We start from the raw sequence: 20,111 nt of genomic DNA, 5'->3' as shown, positions 1-20,111 counted from the left end.
ATACAGGGTAAGTTGCGTACAATAAATCCTTCTTCGGGATCCCACATTGGTGGGAGTTTCGTGCGCCGAGCTGCCCTTATTCTATATTTCTAATTCATATTATAAGTTGGACACGAATAGGACATAGATAGTAACTCTGCTCTAGCTTAAAGAGAAGTCTTGAAGGTATTGAGTTTATTAGGTATTCAGTGTAGATATAGTGAGTTAAGCCCCACACTAATGCTGCTAGGTTTACAACTTTATTATTAATCTATAGTTATTTCATAGTGGCATAGTAAAATAATTTATTCAAATTTTCTTGCATCCAAAATATAAGTGCAACTTTAGCTGTAAACCCATATCAATGAGGGAAAAAAGATAATATGCATACGCACATAATTGAAGGCAATATTAGGGGATCACAACAATTAGTTATGTATATTAGGCATTGAACAGAATATTAAGATGTAATTGTGTAGTTACCATAAAGGATAAAATTAAAATTACAAAAAAAATATCTAAGAGCAATTAGATTTAATTCAATAGGTGATAAAATGATAGAAATAACAACTGTATGGATATGTTGAAAGGTGGCTGATAAATTCTATAATTAAAAGAGTTAAATATATTAAAATGAAAGGCATATGCTGTAGAGGGAGACCAAAAAAGTATTAGTTTAACAAAAAATAATTTAATTAGTTTGAATATTACTAGGGATGTAGCTTTAAATAGAGCTCCATATAAGAATAAAATTTATATAGTTGACCAGAATAGTTTGGAACAGGAGGCTTCATAATGGTGACAACATATCAGACAACTAATCTCTTAATTGTTGATTAAACTAGATTTAAAACACTGCCTAGAAAACACACCAAAATCTGCATAACATTGGTAGCTTAAGATACTTTCCCAGAATATATGAACTCACAAGATTTTTTCCTTGAAATGAAATAATAACCATGATGCTTTCTCATGATGATAACTGTTAACATCACGGATAGAGAAGCAGCACCAGCAATAACACCCAACAACATGCCTGCCAAAGCACCTTTACTTAACCTTGAAAGAATCTGCAATAATCCATTGGTTTTAAGAACAACTCATCAAGATCTAACAATTCCAAGTTGAGAAATTCATAAGTAGTCAAAAAGGGATATGCAACCAAATCTTCTTGCAAGGTAATACATAATTTATAAGAATTCATATTGAGTAGAGTCAAAAACAAGATTTTAATTTCTTAAAAATAATAACACTAAATATTCTAATTTAATGATTAATTCAATAATCTGAAAAAATGCACTCAAGACTATATGAAGTTGGAAGGGAATAGTGACATAAAGAGAGGGCAAATCAGTCCTAAATGAATTTCATCATCATGTTTCTAAAACAAGGTTCCCATCCTAAACAAGACAGATAGTAAGGTCAAACATAGTTTATTGATAATGATCAGCTCTGACATAGTGAACTAAATTGATGCCAACCTATCTTTTCCAAGGCCAGAGTAAATAGAAAGAAGATCATGGGCATGCCCTACCTTTAATTGATGAGAGTGAAAGTGTGAACATAGTTGTAAATTTAAAATATCTCCTAATACGTTACTGTACTCTGATTTTCAAGAATTTAAATTATTTCTGATACCTGTAAATATATTTCAAATTTAAAGATGCTTAGAAAAATTTCCATTTAAAAGTGGTTTATGTTAAGTAAAATTGAAATTGAAACTGTGAAATGAAGTTCCAACAATACAAAAAGAAATGAAAAAAATAGAGTCCTAATGTTGAAAAGATTTTATGAGCAAAACTTATATAAATAAGACTTTATGATCTATTGAATTTATTATTCAACAAGGATAAGTTAATGAAGACATCATTAAACTACTAGACTATTTTTCACACATTATGCATGTTCGTAAAGTTTGTCCAATCTTCAATTTTTTCAGCGTTGCTGCTTTTTTACATGTCAACATATGACTAGTAAAAAAAAGTACATCAATATGCAAAGATAGTTGAGAAGACTGACCTCTTTCACGAGGTCCCCGCGAGAAATTAAGAAGCTCATATGGTCCATAAACATCTGAAAGTTGAATCTTCCATGAAGCTAGGGTGTCCGCAAGACGAAAAACTTCACTGTTATTAAAAAGACTAGAATTACTAGGGAAAATTTTTAAGTGCATATGCAGCCTTGGCCCACTCTCCCATGTGTGTGAGTCAATGTATAATTGGTAAGGAAACAGCTTCAGAAGTGAGGTCATATGGATCTCAAAATTGTTCCTATACGGACGAAAATCTGATATTCCTGGACTTTTCAACCGATATCCAACTCCAAGTGGTAGTGAGCATTGGCATGACCTAGATGATGGATTGTGCTCATAAAGTTGGTCCACTGGGCAAGGCGGACAACTATTTTTAGATGTTGTTGGACTTTCAGAAGCTTGGTCAATAATCCTTGGTTGACATAAAGGGACTATATTAAGTTGGTTTGCATTGATACATAGAGGGTTCCCATGTAACCTGAATATAGTAGTTGCAAACAGAAGGTAAGAAACTATAGGCATAAATCACAACATTCAAGTTATCTATACTAAACAAAACAGAACTGTGAATATTCATGATAGAAAATATTTGGATTAACCTATATTTCATCTGCATAGAGAGTCTCTACTGTTGTATTTGAATGTTCATTTTCGGGTTTTAAGGATTAAATAGATACTGTAATCATATATCAACATTTTAATAGGTTTTATTGAAATGATTAATGAAATTTAGGTAGAGTCATCTACCTATATATGTACCCAATTATGGATTTTTACATAATATTTCAATAATTACAATTTTCTTTAATAGTTCTGCACTACTTTATGCTTTCCATCTTTACACCGTTCTCTGCCAAATCCTTGAAAATTATCCAACAATTCTCTGAGAGCCCTCATCTAATCTTTAGTAGATGTCTGTCTCCACACCAATCTTGTGAACTTTTTGGTTTAAGGATGTTCTTCTGATATGTTTCACACTTAACGTCTAATATACAATGCATACAAAACGTGTGCATCAACATCAAAATCTCTGCAAAAACTAAGCTCATAAACAATAAAAACAAATCCCTGGAGAATATTTGGGATTGAGACTACAAGAGGAGAGAAAAAGGTAGAAAAACTAAAAACTAGGAAGAGCAAATCTGAATTAGAAAGCACTATCAACTATAAAGTTCGATAAAGAGAAAATAACATGACCGAAAACAAGAAAAAGGAAAAAAAGGCTAGAAAGAGTGAATTTAGGAAAGAAAAAATGGCGGGAGCTTCGTGCACCGGCTAGAAACTATGATTTAGACAAAGATTAAGAGGCAAAAAAAGAAAATTATTATTATTACACAAAATAAGAACATCTACATTGCATCTGAAGGAAATCTGAAGACATGACCATCAAGAAAATAGCAAAGGATTATAAAAAATAACATACAGTACAGTGACATTTGAAGGAAGATAAGGATCTGGTATATCAATAAGAGAATTATTCTGGAAATCCCTGCATGCAGCATATAGAGATTGTAAGATGATGACTTACAAAATATTAAAAACAATATCTTATGTTAGTGGGATCATACAAGATTAAAGTGTCGTATGCATTGAAGGTTTTATTCTGCCAAATAGAGGATGGAACAGAACCAACCAGCTGATTATTCTCAAGGGACCTGCATATTTGAATAGAATCAAATGCATACCGTGTTGGGTCATTTTCAGACTGAAAACATGACAAAATTTTATGATGGCTTGCTATATTTTGACTTACACTCTTTGGAGCTTATGAAGTCTATTAAAGGTTGAAGGAATTGTTCCATTAAGGAAGTTGTGTGATAGATCACTGTGAAAATTCCAAAACATAGAACCAAAAGAATCATCAAAGAAAAAGCATGAAACCACAAATTTATATATAGCATTCAAATTAAAGTACTTTAGTTTCTAAGCTAAAATAGGGAAAGGTACATGTAATAACAGTGCAGAATTAGAATATAAAAAAATGCAGTGAAATTTCACATACATGGTTGTTATGTTAATTGCAAGATTAGACGGTACGGGTCCATTCAACATGTTCCAACTAAGATCCCTGAAATTTTAAAAATCATGAACAATTAAAAGAAAGCCAAAGAAAAGCTAAAAGAAAATTGAATAAGTTGCAAAATTAACAGTGCTAGGTAATTTTCTGGCCTCGAGAAAATCAATGTGAGAATAAGATAGCAAGCATGCTAAAAGAAATACGATTTCAAATAGACAGTTCAATCATGTACGTGCAGAATAAGCAAGAATGTGTGGTTGAAAACATGTGTTGATAGCCTAGTGTTATTATTTTTTTATAGTTATTGATAACCAAGTAGGTGATTATGAAACAACTTTGGCGTGATAGAGGGCCTATGAACTCTGGATCATAAGATCTGGTGATCCAACACAGTAATTAAGATGATATATGACCTAAATAGATACCTGAATCTGGAATATAACTCATAAGTTACAAGCTCAAATAAGAAAAAAGAATAATTTCTGTACATTGAAGCAAATTAATTTTCTTAATAGTAGCATTAAGCTATAATATTAGTTCAGAAAATATTTATTTGGGCATATAAAACCACAGAAGTAAAATTTAAACTTTATATGATAAAAAGAATATAATCTTACATTTTCTAGTTGGAAATTCAGAAGGAGAGCCTTGGCGCAATGGTAAAGTTGCGCCACGTGATCTTGAGGTCACGAGTTCGAGTCGTGGAAAAAGCGTCTTTCAAAATGCAAGGTAAGATTACGTACAATAGACATAATATGATCTGACCCTTACTCGGGACCCACACTAGCGGAATATTCGTGCATTGAGCTGCCTTTTTCTTGTTGAAAATTCAGTAGAAGAATCCTAGATTGGTGGGATTGCAATCTATTTTTAGAAGCTATTTTTAACCTATAGCATTTTCCTATAAAAGTGAGAGAGATACTTTCTATTTAATTTACAAAAAAAACCTGTAGTAACTCCCTTTAGAACAATGGTATTTGAACGATTTATTCCCTAGATCCAATTCTTGTTTCAATTTTAAGGGAAATAAAACATTAATTTTTCATTTAAGCCCACAAATATCTAGTATATGCTTAGTCTAAATTCTATCTCGATAAAGAAACAACTTACAATTTGTATTTGCCAAGATTTTAACTATTGTAGACCCTTCTGTAAATATGTAAGCAGTCGAGGTGTGATTGTAATATTCCATGTTTGATTAATAACATTTATAAATAGGCAGTGGTAGTAAGAGCTACCCAGGGTTATGTATTGGAACAATTTCCAACTGACATATATCATGGTAGCAGAGTTGTCGTCCTCTTCTTCGTGACTCTTAGACAATGTTCTAAATGGCAGCTGAGGCGGCCACCCAGGCCGGAGGCGAAGACCAACCACACCGCTTTGGTCAAAGGCGATATTTTAGGCGATCAAAAGTCACCACTATTGTCGTCATTAGGTTAGAAATCTCGTCGTTTTGCCGAGACTGGCACTGTATAAGCGAGACGTTGGCGCACCGTGACAAATCTTGAAGCGTCACTTGAGCCCGACGACGAGTTCGGACCACTCACACTAGCCCGGACGCGTCACCCGAGCCCAACGACGAGCCCGTACGCATCGCCCAAGCTTAACGAAGGGCTCGGATGCATCACCCGAGCCTGGCGATGGGCACGAAAGCGTCACCCTAGCCTGGCGACAGGCTCGGATGCGTCATCCGAGCTTGGCGACACATTCGAAAGTGTCGCCAAGGTCCGACAATGCATATGATCACGTGACGCATCAAAAGCCGAAACCGAAATAGGTTTTCTTTTTTAACATAGGGTTTAATTTATTAATAATTTTAATTAACTCTTAGATATGATTAGGATAATTTAAATAGGCTTAATTAAAGTCTAATAAAATTATCTTATTAATTTAATATATATATATATATATTAAAAATATATTTGGATTAAATTTTTTATTTTTAGTTAATATATTTAAGCCTAATAAAATTATTCTATTAATTTACTATATATATATATATATATATATATATATATATATATATATATATATATATACACTGCTCTTAGAGGAAACTATGAGTAACTTCACCCCACACTATGAGGAAGATCAGAAGAAGACACTTGTTTCCTACAATGAAGCAATAGAAAGTTGTGAGTTCATCGTGAGCACGCTCCAAGTTAGTCTTCCTGTTCCAAGCGATGCTCACAAGCTATGACCTCATCTTGGACGAGATACATCCCAATCTTCTCTGTCCTTCCACAAGACGCCATCTCCCTCACACTTCAAGCTTTTCTTCTTGTTCCACGCAACTCCTACAGGCTACCTCCTCTCATGTTTAGTCCTGTTGCCTCTTATCTCATCCGCAAAATCCCTCTGCCTTAAAACCGACCAACTACTCCCACTTTAGTAAACCTTCTAGTTCAACAAAACTTTCGAATTATGGTACACAATTTCAACAGTTTAAAAGATCAGGTGGGGCAATATGTTGAATAGCTTACATCTTCTATACTTATAGCATGGTTTCTCCTAATTTGTATGAATCTGAATCTATAACAATTAGCATAGAAAACTTGAATGGGAAGAACTAGCTATCCCTCTTGGGTTGCCTGAGTTCACATATGGTTCATCAATCAAGGCTAGCTTGAGCACCTCAATATCAGTATTGTTGTGCTACTGAGATTCTCAAGTCATCCAGGGTCGTAAGGAAATGGATGCACAATTAGTTGGTCTTTTATGATAGTTATTTATCTTTCATTGCTACTTCTCCTATTATGAAACTTAGACACAAACGAGAGCTCCTTGTAAGAGTGAAATCTCTCGAGCTTACTACATAATTAGTAGTATATTAAATCGAGGTGCCAGTAAGATGTCTATTCGCCTAGGTCACTTCTAGGCTATCATTGATAATCTTAAAGATATATTCTCGATCAATTGGGTGGAGATATGCAAGATTGATTTAATAGATTGCTCACCATTATGTTTCTACACATGGTCCAACCTAAGAATCAGAGAAGTATCTATTCTTCCACTATCTAACCTATAGATTCACATGTTGAGAGCCTCAGACACAATTCTTCTACTGTTTAATAGATTGCTCAATCAATCTTCTTTGGCTATTAACTCATACTTTGTAGGATCTCATGGGGGCCAAGGAGACAAATAATTAGGAAGAGGTGGTCATTGTATGGGCCAAAATAGACCCAAGTGTTTGCACTGTGGCATATTTGAACACGCCAAAAATGCTACTCTCTTCTTGAATTCCCCTGAGTTATCCATCTCACATTGCTTATGCCACAAAGTCTATTACTCAATATATTCCACCATTACACAACCCAGCAAAAGAGTACTGCCAGCTCCTTTAGAGCCAAGATACTATCAATGCATCATCTCAGTTAGTTGCCTGTCTTGGATTGAGGGACCTTTGAGAATATTTCTGATAGCGCATCCACCTTCTCTACTCTTGCATCACCATGTCCTACCAATGTCGTAATAGCTAATAAGTCTCACTCATTAGTTAAGGATATTGGTGATGTCTCTCACCAATGCTTCATTTGTTTGTCATGTTTTATATTTCTAAATTCCTATTGAGCTTGTTATTTATTAACAAATTTACTAAATCTTTGAATTGTTTAGTCATATTTGATATCATTTCTATCTCTTCTTATGATTCGAGAATGGATGATTGGCGTAGGCATCAGCCTAATGGACTTTATCAATTGAATGTCCTTGCCCTGTCGTCGTCTCTTTTAGTTACAACTCCTCGCCAGATCCACAATCATCTTGGTCTTGGTCCTTCAAGAATTGAAGTTAATAGTTCATGGTCTTTCTAGTTTTTAGTTTCTTTATTGTTAGTTCTATCACTTAGGCAAGCATGTTAGGTCCTCTTCTCCAAGAAGGGTCCATAGACATGCTTATACACTCTTTACTAATCATGCTTATTCACCCTTTACTTCGGTTGATTCAGATGTTTGGGATCCTGTCATGTCAATTCTATTGCGACCAGTGGAGTTGAGATGGCCAAAATATAGAGGGGAGGAGGGTGAATACAGATTCTATCTGTGATGTTAGCTTACAAGTACAAATATGCAGTGGAAATAAAACAAGATTGGCAGCCTCAGTTTACTTCAGAGTCTATGATCCTTCAGTGGATCACTCTTGAAAGCCTAGATCACTCCCAAAAGCCCCTCTAGTCTTTTTTCTTCTTGAACGTCTTTTAGAAGTGAAGAAACCTCTTTCAAGCATTTAAGAATTCCAGTGAGACTTTACAATTGAGGGGAGAAGAGATTATAATGAGCTCAATGTTATAAAAATATTTTTTTTCCAAAATCATTCAACCTCGCCCCCTTAAGAAGGGCTTTAAAGTCTTCTAATGGTTACTGTTTACTGTGTTGACGTTGATCAATCGAAGTTGATTGGATTCCGCCAATAGTCAACTAAAGAGATCCACACTCGCCCATGAGTATAGGTCTCTCAACTCTCAATTTGATAAGAGTTTACCTTTAGAGCTCTTTTGCCACAAGGTCATCTCTCGTCAGACTTCTGGTCTAGCAAATGCACCCAAGCCCTCGACTTGTTCCATGTGTCATCCTTCACACTGCCTATGTAGTTTGCCTCAACAAACAAAGTTGCACTTTAATGTTCCTTGTCTTGTGATTTTTAGGATGTCCCATGTCATCTTTTTTATCTCCATAGATCTCAGGCCATCAGGTATCCACCAACCTTGATCTCACCAAGTCATTTCCATGTATATTTCACCGAAGTCTTGCACAACTCAAATACACATATCAAATACAAAGGTAGTCTAACTTAAACTCTTGTCCTAAATATTAAAGCCTATGATCAATCCTAATCATCCCAAGCACTTGGGCTCTAACTGCACCAACAAATTCTACTTTTGATTTCAAATATTTCATCTTTTATTGATAACTATTCTCGAATCACATTGCGTTTTTTGATGAAAGAAAGAGCTGAGAACACCACTCAATCTTTATATAGTGATAATGGTAAGCAATATTTTCCTCATTCCTTCTGTCATTCCTCTAATTAAGGATGCTCATTAATGTTCATATACTCTGTAAATAGTGTAGCAGAAAGAATGAACAACCATCTAGTTGAGACTCATTTTTACACATGCATATTCCCATTTCAATCTAGATTGATGCTACTCTTAATGCTTGTGATCTTATCAACTACAAACCATCTTCCACTCTCCATGGCAAATTTTCTTTACTATCGCCTTGTCATGCATCCTCTTCCACCAAGACCGAGAGTATTTGGTTGCACTTATTTTGTTCATTAGTTATCTCTAGAAAGTGATAAGTTATCCCTGGTCAACCAAGTTTTTTTTTTCTTACTCTCACATCTAAAAGGATATCCTTGTTGTTGCTACTCTCAATCATGTCAAGATTTTGTCTCAGCTAAAATGACATTCTTTAAGTTTACTATTTGCTTTCACTCCACGCCATCTCTATAAAAGTATGTGCAAGAAGTTTACGATGTTGCCACACCATTATACCTTCTTGTAGACACTATGGACCTTCCCACACCTTCTGTTGTTGAGGTCCCATTATTTGGCACTCCTTCCTTACAGGTGTACAGCTGAAGATAACGTTGTGAAATTTCATCTCCTCTAGACTCTATTACTCCCTAACAACTATTGTCATTCGGATCTTCCTCTTAAATTAGATCTTCCATCGCTTTTCATTTTGCAAAGGTACTCAAAAATATTCTACTTTACATCCACTCTCACTTTATATCATATGCTTTATTATCATTTGAATAATCTATCTTTTGTTTTTTTTATTTCATAATTTATTCCTAGAAATGTCTGGGAAACTCTGAAATCCTAGTTGTAAGCAGACTTTGAATGATGAGACGAATGTGTCCACACACACACACAGGGTTGATTATCTAGATACATTTTCTTCAGTAGCCTCCAAGACCACTTCAGTTCAACTATTCCTCTCGCTGATGCTATTTTCCATAATCACTTCAGCAACTTGGCATTAAGAATGCTTTTTTTATGGTGTGTATATGGAGCAACCTTCTAAATTGATTGCACGAGAGAGATTCATCTTATGTAAAAGCTAAAGAAGTCATTATATAAGTTACAACAATCTCCAAGAGTTTGGATCAAAAAGTTTAGCTCAACTCTCCTTTAGCATAGCATAAGCAAAAGTGTTACTTATCACTCAATTTTCCACCTCATATCTTAGTTAAGGAAGCATATTTTCTTATTGTGTATGTGGATGACATTATCATTAATGGTGATGTCACTAAAGGAGTTGCACAGCTAAAGCTTATCTTCATCAATATTTCCAAACTAAGGAGAAGTAGCTTGTTGAGAGAGAGAGAGAGAGAACTACATTTCATAAAACCAATGTTAGGCTAATATATCATATTAGGGGATCCACTAACTAATCCATGGAAATATAAAAGATAGTATGTCATCAATTAGCATGATCAATCAATTTCTAGAGAACCCATGCCATGACCATCAAGAAGCAAGCAACTACATAAATTCCTACAACATCTGAAGAGGGCTCCAGGAGAAGGTCTTTTGTTTTGTAATCAAGGTCATCTTCAGATAGCAAGGTACTCGGATGCAAACTAGGCAGGCTCTTATTCAAATAGATGATCCACTAACTATTCTATTCTCTTAGGAGGTAACCCATTTTTTTTAATAGAAGAAAAGTACATAATTGTCGAAAGATCAAGTACACAAGTAGAATACAAAGCTCTGATAATAACCCCACAAAACCAATAAAGCTTGATTATGATAACACGCTCATGTTTCATAAAAGGATAAAACATATATACATATAGAGATTAATTGTCACTTCATTAAGAAAAAGGTTATATGGTTGAATACATTTTAACAATATCAATTTCTACGATATATTCAAACTATCTTAAAGGGGTATGGACCCTTCTTCTAAATATGTAAACTATCGAGGTGTTATTGGAATATTGCATACTTGATTAATAACATCTATACATAAATATTGGGAGTTTTCCTAAGGTTGTGTTAGAATAATTCTCCTTATGAAAATGTCATATGAATCAACTGCCCATAACCTAACCCAACCAGACATTGTCCAACCGCAAACATGTTGGGCCATGCCAAGTTTGGCACTATACGCGGGTCCATATCAAGCATTTTAGGTCATGGCTGATAAGCCCAAGTCATGCACAACACAACACAGGAGCAAGCCTGCATGGTTTGCAGGTCAAGTTTGGCCTCCCATTTTCTTTTAGTTAATATTCATATTAACTATAGATATTAAATATTTTTAATAATATTTAAAAATATAAATTTTAATATTATAGATTCTATTATTTAAAATATTTTATCAATTTTTAATTACTTCTAAAAATATTTTTTTGAAAATAAATATTTTAAAATAGTTTAGGCCCAATAGGTATGAGTTGACCCTAAGCTAAAGTTGCACTTGACCCCAACGCAAGCTGAGCTGACACGAACACGGCTTGATTTTTGACACAGCACAACAAATTTTAGGCTAAGGCTAGCCCAAGCTGTACTTGACCGTGGCATGGCCCATGACATCTCTACTCACATATCTTGTATCAAAACTAACTAATTTTGTAACATTAAGTGAGCATTCAACTACACTGTTAATTTATCTTTTTCTTAGTTTCTGTAGGAAAAGAGGATGTGAAAAATTATATATAAACATGATTTCCTCTAGTCATAGAACTCTCTAAATTGATCGAGTATATCTTCATTCTTCCAGATCGAGTATATCTTCATTCTTCCAGATTAGGCATGTGCCCCCCTTTTTTCCTGTAGCTTTGATCAAGGAAACAATCCAGATCAGTGACTAAAGGTCACGATTAATAGGGCAGCAGAAGACTCCTTCCCAATTTTTATTTTCCTTATTTTAGCTTCTGTTTCACTCTTTTATTTTCTTGCTCAACCCACATTCTTCTTCCTCATCCCACTTATACTAACTTTTTTCATCTACTTCTAGCCTATGTTATGTGCATCTTCTTGATCCAGTGAACTCAATCATCTCACAATGATTTATGAGTTAAAAAGGACAACATTGTGTTATGAATGATCTAGATTTACAAAGTTTGAAAAGAGTGATTACCATAGTATTTGTTTTCAAACAACTAAATCTGTGGAATTTAGAAGAACAATCACAATCATACTATAAAGTACAAAATACAAGATGCAAACAGCATTTATCATGAAAGAGAGAGAAGGTAATGTGCTACCCAACTGACTTTATCAATGTTAACAAACATACTTGAGATCACTGAATTGTAGAATATTGTGATGTGTATTCTACATCATTGAAAGAAACACAATGGACTTACAAATAGCCAAGTCGAGACATCCTGCTCAAATAAGGAATATTTCCATGCAAGCTGCAGTTCCTAAGACTCCTATCAGACAAAAATGCAATCAATCATTAAGATAAATACACAACACTACAGCTTGCTAAGTAAAATATCACTACTATAAAACGCTGAATTCCAAAGGCACAAAAAGTCAAAATTTGTAGGAATATAGAAATGGCTAGCAATTTCTCTCCAGCACAAAAAGAAGTGATAGTCAGCAGAGTGCTAAGTTGATTTTTTACTCAAAACAGGCATGGAGGAAAGATTATGATTTATCTCTCTACCAATATGTTTTAGGCCTGAGACGTTAAAAAAAATGGTACCAAACCAATACCCTAAATCTGAAAGTAAAGGTGGTGATTCAAAGAGCTTGCTCATGAGGGATGAGTTACTTGTTTGTCTTAGTTGCAATCATCCGTAGTGGCACTGCCAAGGGTTGCTTTGTTCTAATAAGTATCAAATAGGAAAAACAAGGTCATCGATGTCAAGATGAAAACTATTATCAACTAAATCTAAGTGGATACACTAATGAGTTCTGATATAATGCAGTCTATTGATGAATAGCAATTTAATCAATCAGCGGCAACCCTTCTTCAGCAAAAGGTGGAATCCGCCATCTCAACGGTCCCACACGGTCGGCCCCACGTCCATCTATGAGGAGGTAAATCAGGAAGCTGCAGTTGGTCACTACGAGAGAGGTCATTGCCTCGGCTTCGCCAAGATTCAATCCTTGCCGACTTCAGCAAGTCTGCCCCACAGTAACCAACTCAACCATGCCCCGGGACATCAACGGCAACCCAATTAAGGAGTATCTAATCCAATCTTTCAAAACATCACAGATAAGAATTCCAGGGTCCCCACCAAGATCAAAAATGTTATCCAATTAATTAAATTCCATGTAATTATCTCATTGTCTCATCTGATCTATCCAACAATAAAAATTCCATACTATCTATCACATCCTGTGCATGATTTAAAAAATAAATTTGGTCGAGGAGCTAGGGTCTAGGATAAATTAAGCAATAACAACCTATGGTGAATTCATGAGCAATGAAAGAAGTCGGGGCATGGTTAGAAATCTCGACAAAGTCGAGGTAATGCCCTCCCTGTAGTGGTCAACTGTAGCTTCCCGATTTACCTCCTCACAGATAGTTGTGGGGTCGACTGTGTGGGGCCGCTGGGGTGGCAGATTCCACCTTTTTGCTGAAATGAGCAATGAAAGAAGGCTCAAACTACAAAGTCTACGAGAGTTGGACTAGCAGGAGAAGGAGAAACAAATTTACAATGTGACATATGCAAATAAGTTTTCACTAATGGCAAAGGTATCTATAGTCCATCTATGACTCATAGTCATGTTTCATTGGTTGATTCATCGAACATCTTAGAAATGCATTATGGAGATTTGCAAGAGATAACATAGAGAAAAAACTTTGTTGTTGTTAGTAGCTTTGGTGTCAAGTTAAAGTGAGGTCAACTTGCATTAATATGAGGTGCAAAAGGGTGTTGTGAATGGTCAAGCATTTACATACTAGTTGGAGATACTCGAAACAAACAAGGCCAAGTTCATATTTCATGCAAAGGTCATTTCCTTCTGCAGGCTTGTCATTGAATAGTTCGGTGGAGAAATTTTTAAGCAAATCACACCTACTAAGCTTGAAGTCATCATATACCCAATTCCCTCTGATTACTAGGTAATGTTGAAGTGATACATGGCAGAACTTGCCTCTCAATATAGCCAACTTCCTACCAATTACTATGGTGTCACATGTGAGGATCTTTGGTTTGATTAACTATTATGGAATATATAGTAGCCTATGAAGAAATGGACTTCATGTAATAGCTATGTTTAGGAACAAACTCAAGGAGTAAGTTCATAGAACAGAACTTGGTGAAGTATAAAACATAACTAACTCCTTACAATTTTACAAGTGTCGTCATATTGCTGTATGAAGCTGGAATGCTGCCACTGAAATTATTGTTATCAAGCTGACTGCAGACATAAAGAAAACAGTAGTGTCACTTGGGAGTTAAACATTATTTTTGAATAAAAAAAGACAGATTAAGATGAATATCCTTTGAATTGTGCATGTGCTACATGACTGGTCCAGAGTTCAGGCATCTAATGAAAGCATAACCAACATTTTCTTTTTCTATTAGGTGATGGTATTTATTGTGGTGTTACTATTGTTAAGTCATCAATTTCCATTATGGTTTCATTCTCGAATACCAATTCTAATAAGAGATATCTTATATTTCTATAACTATGTTTTCATCTTAATCCTTATCTAAAACATACTAACGTTGCAATCTTCAAGTCTTCCTCTTAATGAGGTAGGCTTCACAAGTATTGGCCCAACCTTTCCTTGAGAAGGGGAAAAATATCAGGATCAAATGCCCAATGTTCTAAGCTATTAGACCAAAAATAAAGATCATTCAGCATACAATATAATATGACACTCAAACTCATGCTTATGTAGTAAGTACAACAATGCAGAAAACACCAAAATGCAGCATTAACCTAAGCAGTCACATGTAGATCCTACGGTTCCAAGCAAAATATAACACTACAAATTTACAAGAAATTCTCACATGTTAGTTGGACAATTTGTTATCATGGTTTGGCTGATTAGACAAGACTAGCCTACTCCAAGCCTACATGCAGGCTAATTTAACAAAGTAATTTTTTTAATTAATGACACTTGACACTACCCAATATCTTGAAAGCTAGATCAGGGATTTAATGGGTCAGACCCAGTTTTCAGTCAAATGTGTTCCCAGTTATATTTCACAAGGCCTCTTTATTTTGCTTTCTCTGTTTTTATGTCTTCCCAATTTCTTCTTTTACAGCCATCATATGACAGGGTTGACCAAATAACAATGTCCTACTCCAAGCCCAACTTGTAGACTAATTTATCGGGGGACTATTTAAAATTGATGACACTAGTCAATGTCTTCGAAACCAAACCAAGGAGTTAAACCAGTCAGCCCCCTGGGTCATGGATTTTCATTTGATGATATCTCTCGTTATTTCAACAACACAAGACTGGTGTTAGTATCCTAGTGAAGTTTTGATGTGTGGTCAAATAAGTCTTAAATTATGTCTTTGTTATATTAGATGCATGTGTCTAAGTGTACAGGGATTACAAGAGCATATGTAATCCTGATGGCGAACCTTGGCAGAAGACGCAAATGAACGAGAAGGATGACACAGGAAAGGAACCGACGGACTCGATGCATCCGAGGTACAAAGATCTGCAGAAGAGTACTTTGGTAGAGCAAGAAGGACACACGAGAGCGAGACGGAAGGGCTCGGTGCATTCGAGGGACAAGAAGCTGGAAGGAAGACTACACAAGACAACCAAGGCAAAATGGAAAAGGAAAATGGTCAACACGAGGTTAACCATTCCAGGCGCCTAGAAGTGTTCCAAGCGCCCGGACTCGACAGACTTCAGGCACCCGAATCCATTCTGGGTGCCCCAGACTCCAAGTGCCCAAATACATTCCGGACGCCCGGATATCCAATCCAGGTCAGTGCGAGCCGTTGCCAAGACGGATTAGGATGGATTCCACGTCAACGAAATCTAGGCGCCCGGATTGCAAAGAGTCATCCAGAGTCGTTAGCAGACCGTTACTAGAGTGAATTGGGTTCGATGAATCCAAGTGCCCGAAAAGCTTCCAAGCATCCGGAAGTGTCATGACAGCACAACGGTCAGATCGAAGAAAAAACTATAAATAGACTAAAGCTCGAAGAAGAATGCACACGCTCGATTTTAATTATTTTCGTTCAGTTTATTTTAGTTTTTACACTCAACTGTTGTACGAGGTTTCTCGGCCTCCGGATCGTTTCGGACGAGAAGATTTTGAGTAGAGCTATTCATAGTCTTGGACTAACAACCCGAGGATTGAAACCAAGTAAACTCTGTGCCTCGTATTGTTTTATGTTATATTTTTGTTTTAATTAGTGTGTCCTTGCTAAAAACGTTAGCAAGAGAAATCAGATTGTTTTTATTGTAGGTCGTTATTCACTCCTCCCTTTTAGCGATCCACGAACCACTTCCGCTGCAACAACAATTGGTATCAAAGTCGGACCGGTCAGAAAGACTAACCACCAACTCAGCAACTGGATCAAGAGGAATGGTCGAATCAAACATCCACCCACCAAAGTTCAAGGGCAAATTCACAATTTGAAAAAAGAAAATGGAGGTATTTTTTAAAACAGATTTTGAAATTATGATCTGTATTAAACATGATTTCAAAGTATCCAAAAGCGAGGATAGAGAAGATATCAATGAACTACAATGGACCAAAAAACAACGAGATGAATTCATGGCAAATGATAAGGCTGAATTCCATCTACTAAGTGTGTTACCAGTGTAGGAACTCAATCGGGTCGATACTTATAACTTTGCTAAAGATCTCTGAGAAAAATTTTTAGAACTTCATGAAGGTACCTCAAAAATCAAGCTAACCAGAAGAGATCTGCTTAGAAATCAACTAAGCAATTTAAAACTAGATAAGGGGGAAATAGTGACTCAACTACATGCACGGCTTAAGGAGATATTAACAAATCTCCAAAATCTAGGTGAAAGAGTGTCAAACCAGGACACTCTAAGCTATGCATTGAATGTTTTTCCACGGACCCTAGAATGGACGTTTATAGTAGATTCCTACTATATTTCAAAAATCTAGAGGTAAGTAGTTTAAAAGATTTATTTTCTACTTCAGAATTACACGAATGTAGATGTGTAGGTTTGAAAGAGACAAGGATATCAAACCGCAACATCGCTCTACAAGCAAAAGGGAGCGAGTCAAACTCGGATACATCCTTGGACGTAGATGAAGAAGACTATCTAGTAAGAAAAATGTAAATTTTTTAAGACTAATAACTTTGACAAGAGACAAGCAACCAAATTATTAAAGGAAGGTAAGATGTTTCGACTGTGACAAAGAAGGTCATATCAAGGATAACTGCCCCAAACTCAAGAAGATAATCAAAGAAAAAGAGAAACAAAAGAAACTCAAACAAAAGAATCTAAAAACAACTTGAGATGACTCTTTAGAAGATTTGGAGTCAGAACAAATAACGGGGCTTGCATTGATGGCAACGCAAGAAGAAGAGTCAAAAGTGAAATCAAGCGACGAAAGCAATAGTGCAGGAGGAGTGTCAACAGACGAATCTGAAACGGTAAGTGAGGTATGTAGCCTACCCTCTAATCAATTATATGATGCAATTAAAATGTTATCTAGGTCATTATGTAAAGTAAGGAATAAATGCATGGAGTTAAAACAAACCAATCTTGAGCTAGAAAATAAATTAGCTAGTTCATGTCCTAAAGAAGAATTTAAAATTTTAGAAAATAAAAATTTAAGGCTAAGGGACCAAGTAGATTCTGTGAAATCATCATTAGAAAAACTTTCATATGATAATTTGAACAAAAGAACAAAAAATAGGAGACAAGACTTGAATTTAAAAGATCAAGATATAATTATAAAAATTTTATAAGCCAAATTAGAAAAGTACCAAAATAGTTCATTTCAGAAAAATATTTTATAAACCTACTAGGTTTAAATTTATTTTGGGTTCCAAAATCAATTTTAACTACATAAAAAAAATTTAATAGAATAATCAACCAAGAAATTATTGTGTCCTTGTATTTTATGGTTGACTCGGTATGTAAAAATAATTCTTCAGAATAATCTATAATGAAATTTTTATAAAAAAAATATTTTTTTTGAAAATATGATATGTTTTCTGTCAACACATAAAATTTCAGAATTTTTGAACGATTGAATATTTTTTTAATAATTATCAAAAGAAAATCATGTATTTTGAAATTAAAAAAATTAATTAAAATAAATTTTTGATGAAAATCAATTTTCCATGACTAACGATATTCTGCTCTATATTTAGTAAAAATATTTTTTTTAAAATTATTGTCCAAATAATTAGTATCATATTTTTTATATAACCCCAGTTTTTTTATCTGTTATCAAAAGGGAGAGTAATAGAAAATTAGAAATTAGGCATAAATGCAAGGGGAGTAATAGAAAATTAAAAATTAGGCATAAATCCAGGGGGAGTAAGAATATTTTATTGCATTATGCTTATTTTTTTATTAGTAATTTATCATAATTTCAAACTTAATTTGACCAATATCAACAAGGGAGAAATTATTAATACCCTAGTGGAGTTTTGATATGTAGTCAAATAAGTCTGAAATTAGGTCTTTGTTATGTTTGATACGTGTGTCTAAGTATACAAAGACTTACGAGAACACATTGTAATCCAGATGACGAACCTTGGCAGAAGACGTAAGCGTGCGAGAATGATGGCACGGGAAAGGAGTCGACAGGCTCGGTGCATCCAAGACACGAAGAGCTGTGGAAAAGTACTCCGGTGGAATGAAAAGGACGCGGGAGGGAGCCGGAAGGGCTCGGTGTATTCAAGGGACGAAAAACTGGAAGAAAGACTATGCAAGACGACTAAAGCAAAACAGAGGAGGAAAATAGACAACACGAGGTTGACCATTCCAAGCGTTTGGAATTGTTCTAGACAGCCGGACTCAGCAGACTCCAAGCGCCCAAATCCATTCCGAACGCCCAAATACCCATTCCATGTCAGCGCGAGTCGTTGCCAAGACAGATCAAGATGGAGTCCATGTTAGCGGAATTTAGATGTCTAAATCGCAAAGAGTCATTAGCGGACCATTGCTAGAGTGGATTAGATTCGACGAATCCAAGCACCTGAAAGGCTTCCAGGCTCCTGAAAGTATCACGTCAGTACAACGGTCAGATCGAAGAAAAAGCTATAAATAGACTAAAGTTCGAAAAAGAATACACACACTCGATTTTAATTGTTTTCGTTCAATTTATTTTAGTGTTTACGCTCAATCGTTATACGAGGTTTTTCCGCTTCTGGATCGTTTCCAACGAGGAGATTTTGAGTAGAGTTATTCATAGTCTTGGACTAACAACCCAAGAGTTGTAACCAAGTAAACTCTGTGCCTCGTATTCTTTTATGTTATTTGTTTTAATTAATGCATCCTTGCTAAAAACGTTAGCAAGAGCAATCAAATTGTTTTTATTGCAGGTCGCTATTCACTCCTCCCCTCTAGCGATCCACGAACCGCTTTTGCTGCAACAACACTTGGTGCATTAGATTTACCCTTTTCTATATTTATTTGATTATCTATTTCTCAATTTTTGAGGGAAAACACAATAATTAATTGCAAGCATAAATTTTTAGTTTGAGACCGTATATAGAGTTATGCAAACTAATCATCATCTTCATATTAAATTTGAGAGGTGTCCTAAGGCAATCGCCTTACGGTTATACTATTTATTAGATAAATAACAATTCACTATTTGAGTACACATTCCATATGTGTTTGATTAGATCTTAAACTCAAATACTGAATGTCCACAATACGATTCATAGCATGAGAGAATTTGTGATTGGATCACAACTCATGAGCATCTCTACATGTGCAATTATGAATGTATTAAAATCATCCCTAGTCGACGAATTGATGACCACGGACGTCATCGATTCTATTAAGACTAGCACGTTTAAATTCCTTGGTTAGCTAAGTAGTTGATCTCACTGTTGGAGACATTGGATGTTGAGAGTTAAACGTGGATGCTGGTTAAAGGTAACTAGTTCATTGGAGTGACCTACCTTGAGACTTCATATAGTTCGATATAAATGTTAATGAAGATCTCAGTGCA

General features: G+C 35.3%; 1 protein-coding gene across 1 annotated transcript in view; it reads right to left on the bottom strand.

Annotated features, from left to right (window-relative positions):
* The window catches only part of LOC141838197 (putative LRR receptor-like serine/threonine-protein kinase At1g06840), a 58,582-nt gene that overhangs the window by 21,870 nt on the left and 16,601 nt on the right, over positions 1-20,111 (bottom strand). The window contains exons 8-15 of the mRNA XM_074725608.1: positions 14,302-14,373; positions 12,360-12,428; positions 4,014-4,079; positions 3,765-3,836; positions 3,580-3,666; positions 3,435-3,500; positions 1,999-2,489; positions 908-1,078 (exon numbers count right to left, since the gene is read on the bottom strand). Of these exons, the coding sequence (XP_074581709.1) occupies positions 908-1,078; positions 1,999-2,489; positions 3,435-3,500; positions 3,580-3,666; positions 3,765-3,836; positions 4,014-4,079; positions 12,360-12,428; positions 14,302-14,373 (1,094 nt within the window). The remainder of the gene's footprint in view (positions 1-907; positions 1,079-1,998; positions 2,490-3,434; positions 3,501-3,579; positions 3,667-3,764; positions 3,837-4,013; positions 4,080-12,359; positions 12,429-14,301; positions 14,374-20,111) is intronic.

Source organism: Curcuma longa, chromosome 11 (genome assembly GCF_044706935.1).
Source record: "Curcuma longa cultivar G26 ecotype Majalengka, Jawa Barat chromosome 11, ITB_CL_G26_1.1, whole genome shotgun sequence".
In the NCBI taxonomy this organism is placed as follows: Eukaryota; Viridiplantae; Streptophyta; class Magnoliopsida; order Zingiberales; family Zingiberaceae; genus Curcuma; species Curcuma longa.
The sequence above is the reverse complement of the archived record's forward strand: the minus strand, read 5'-3'. Positions and strand labels throughout refer to the sequence as shown.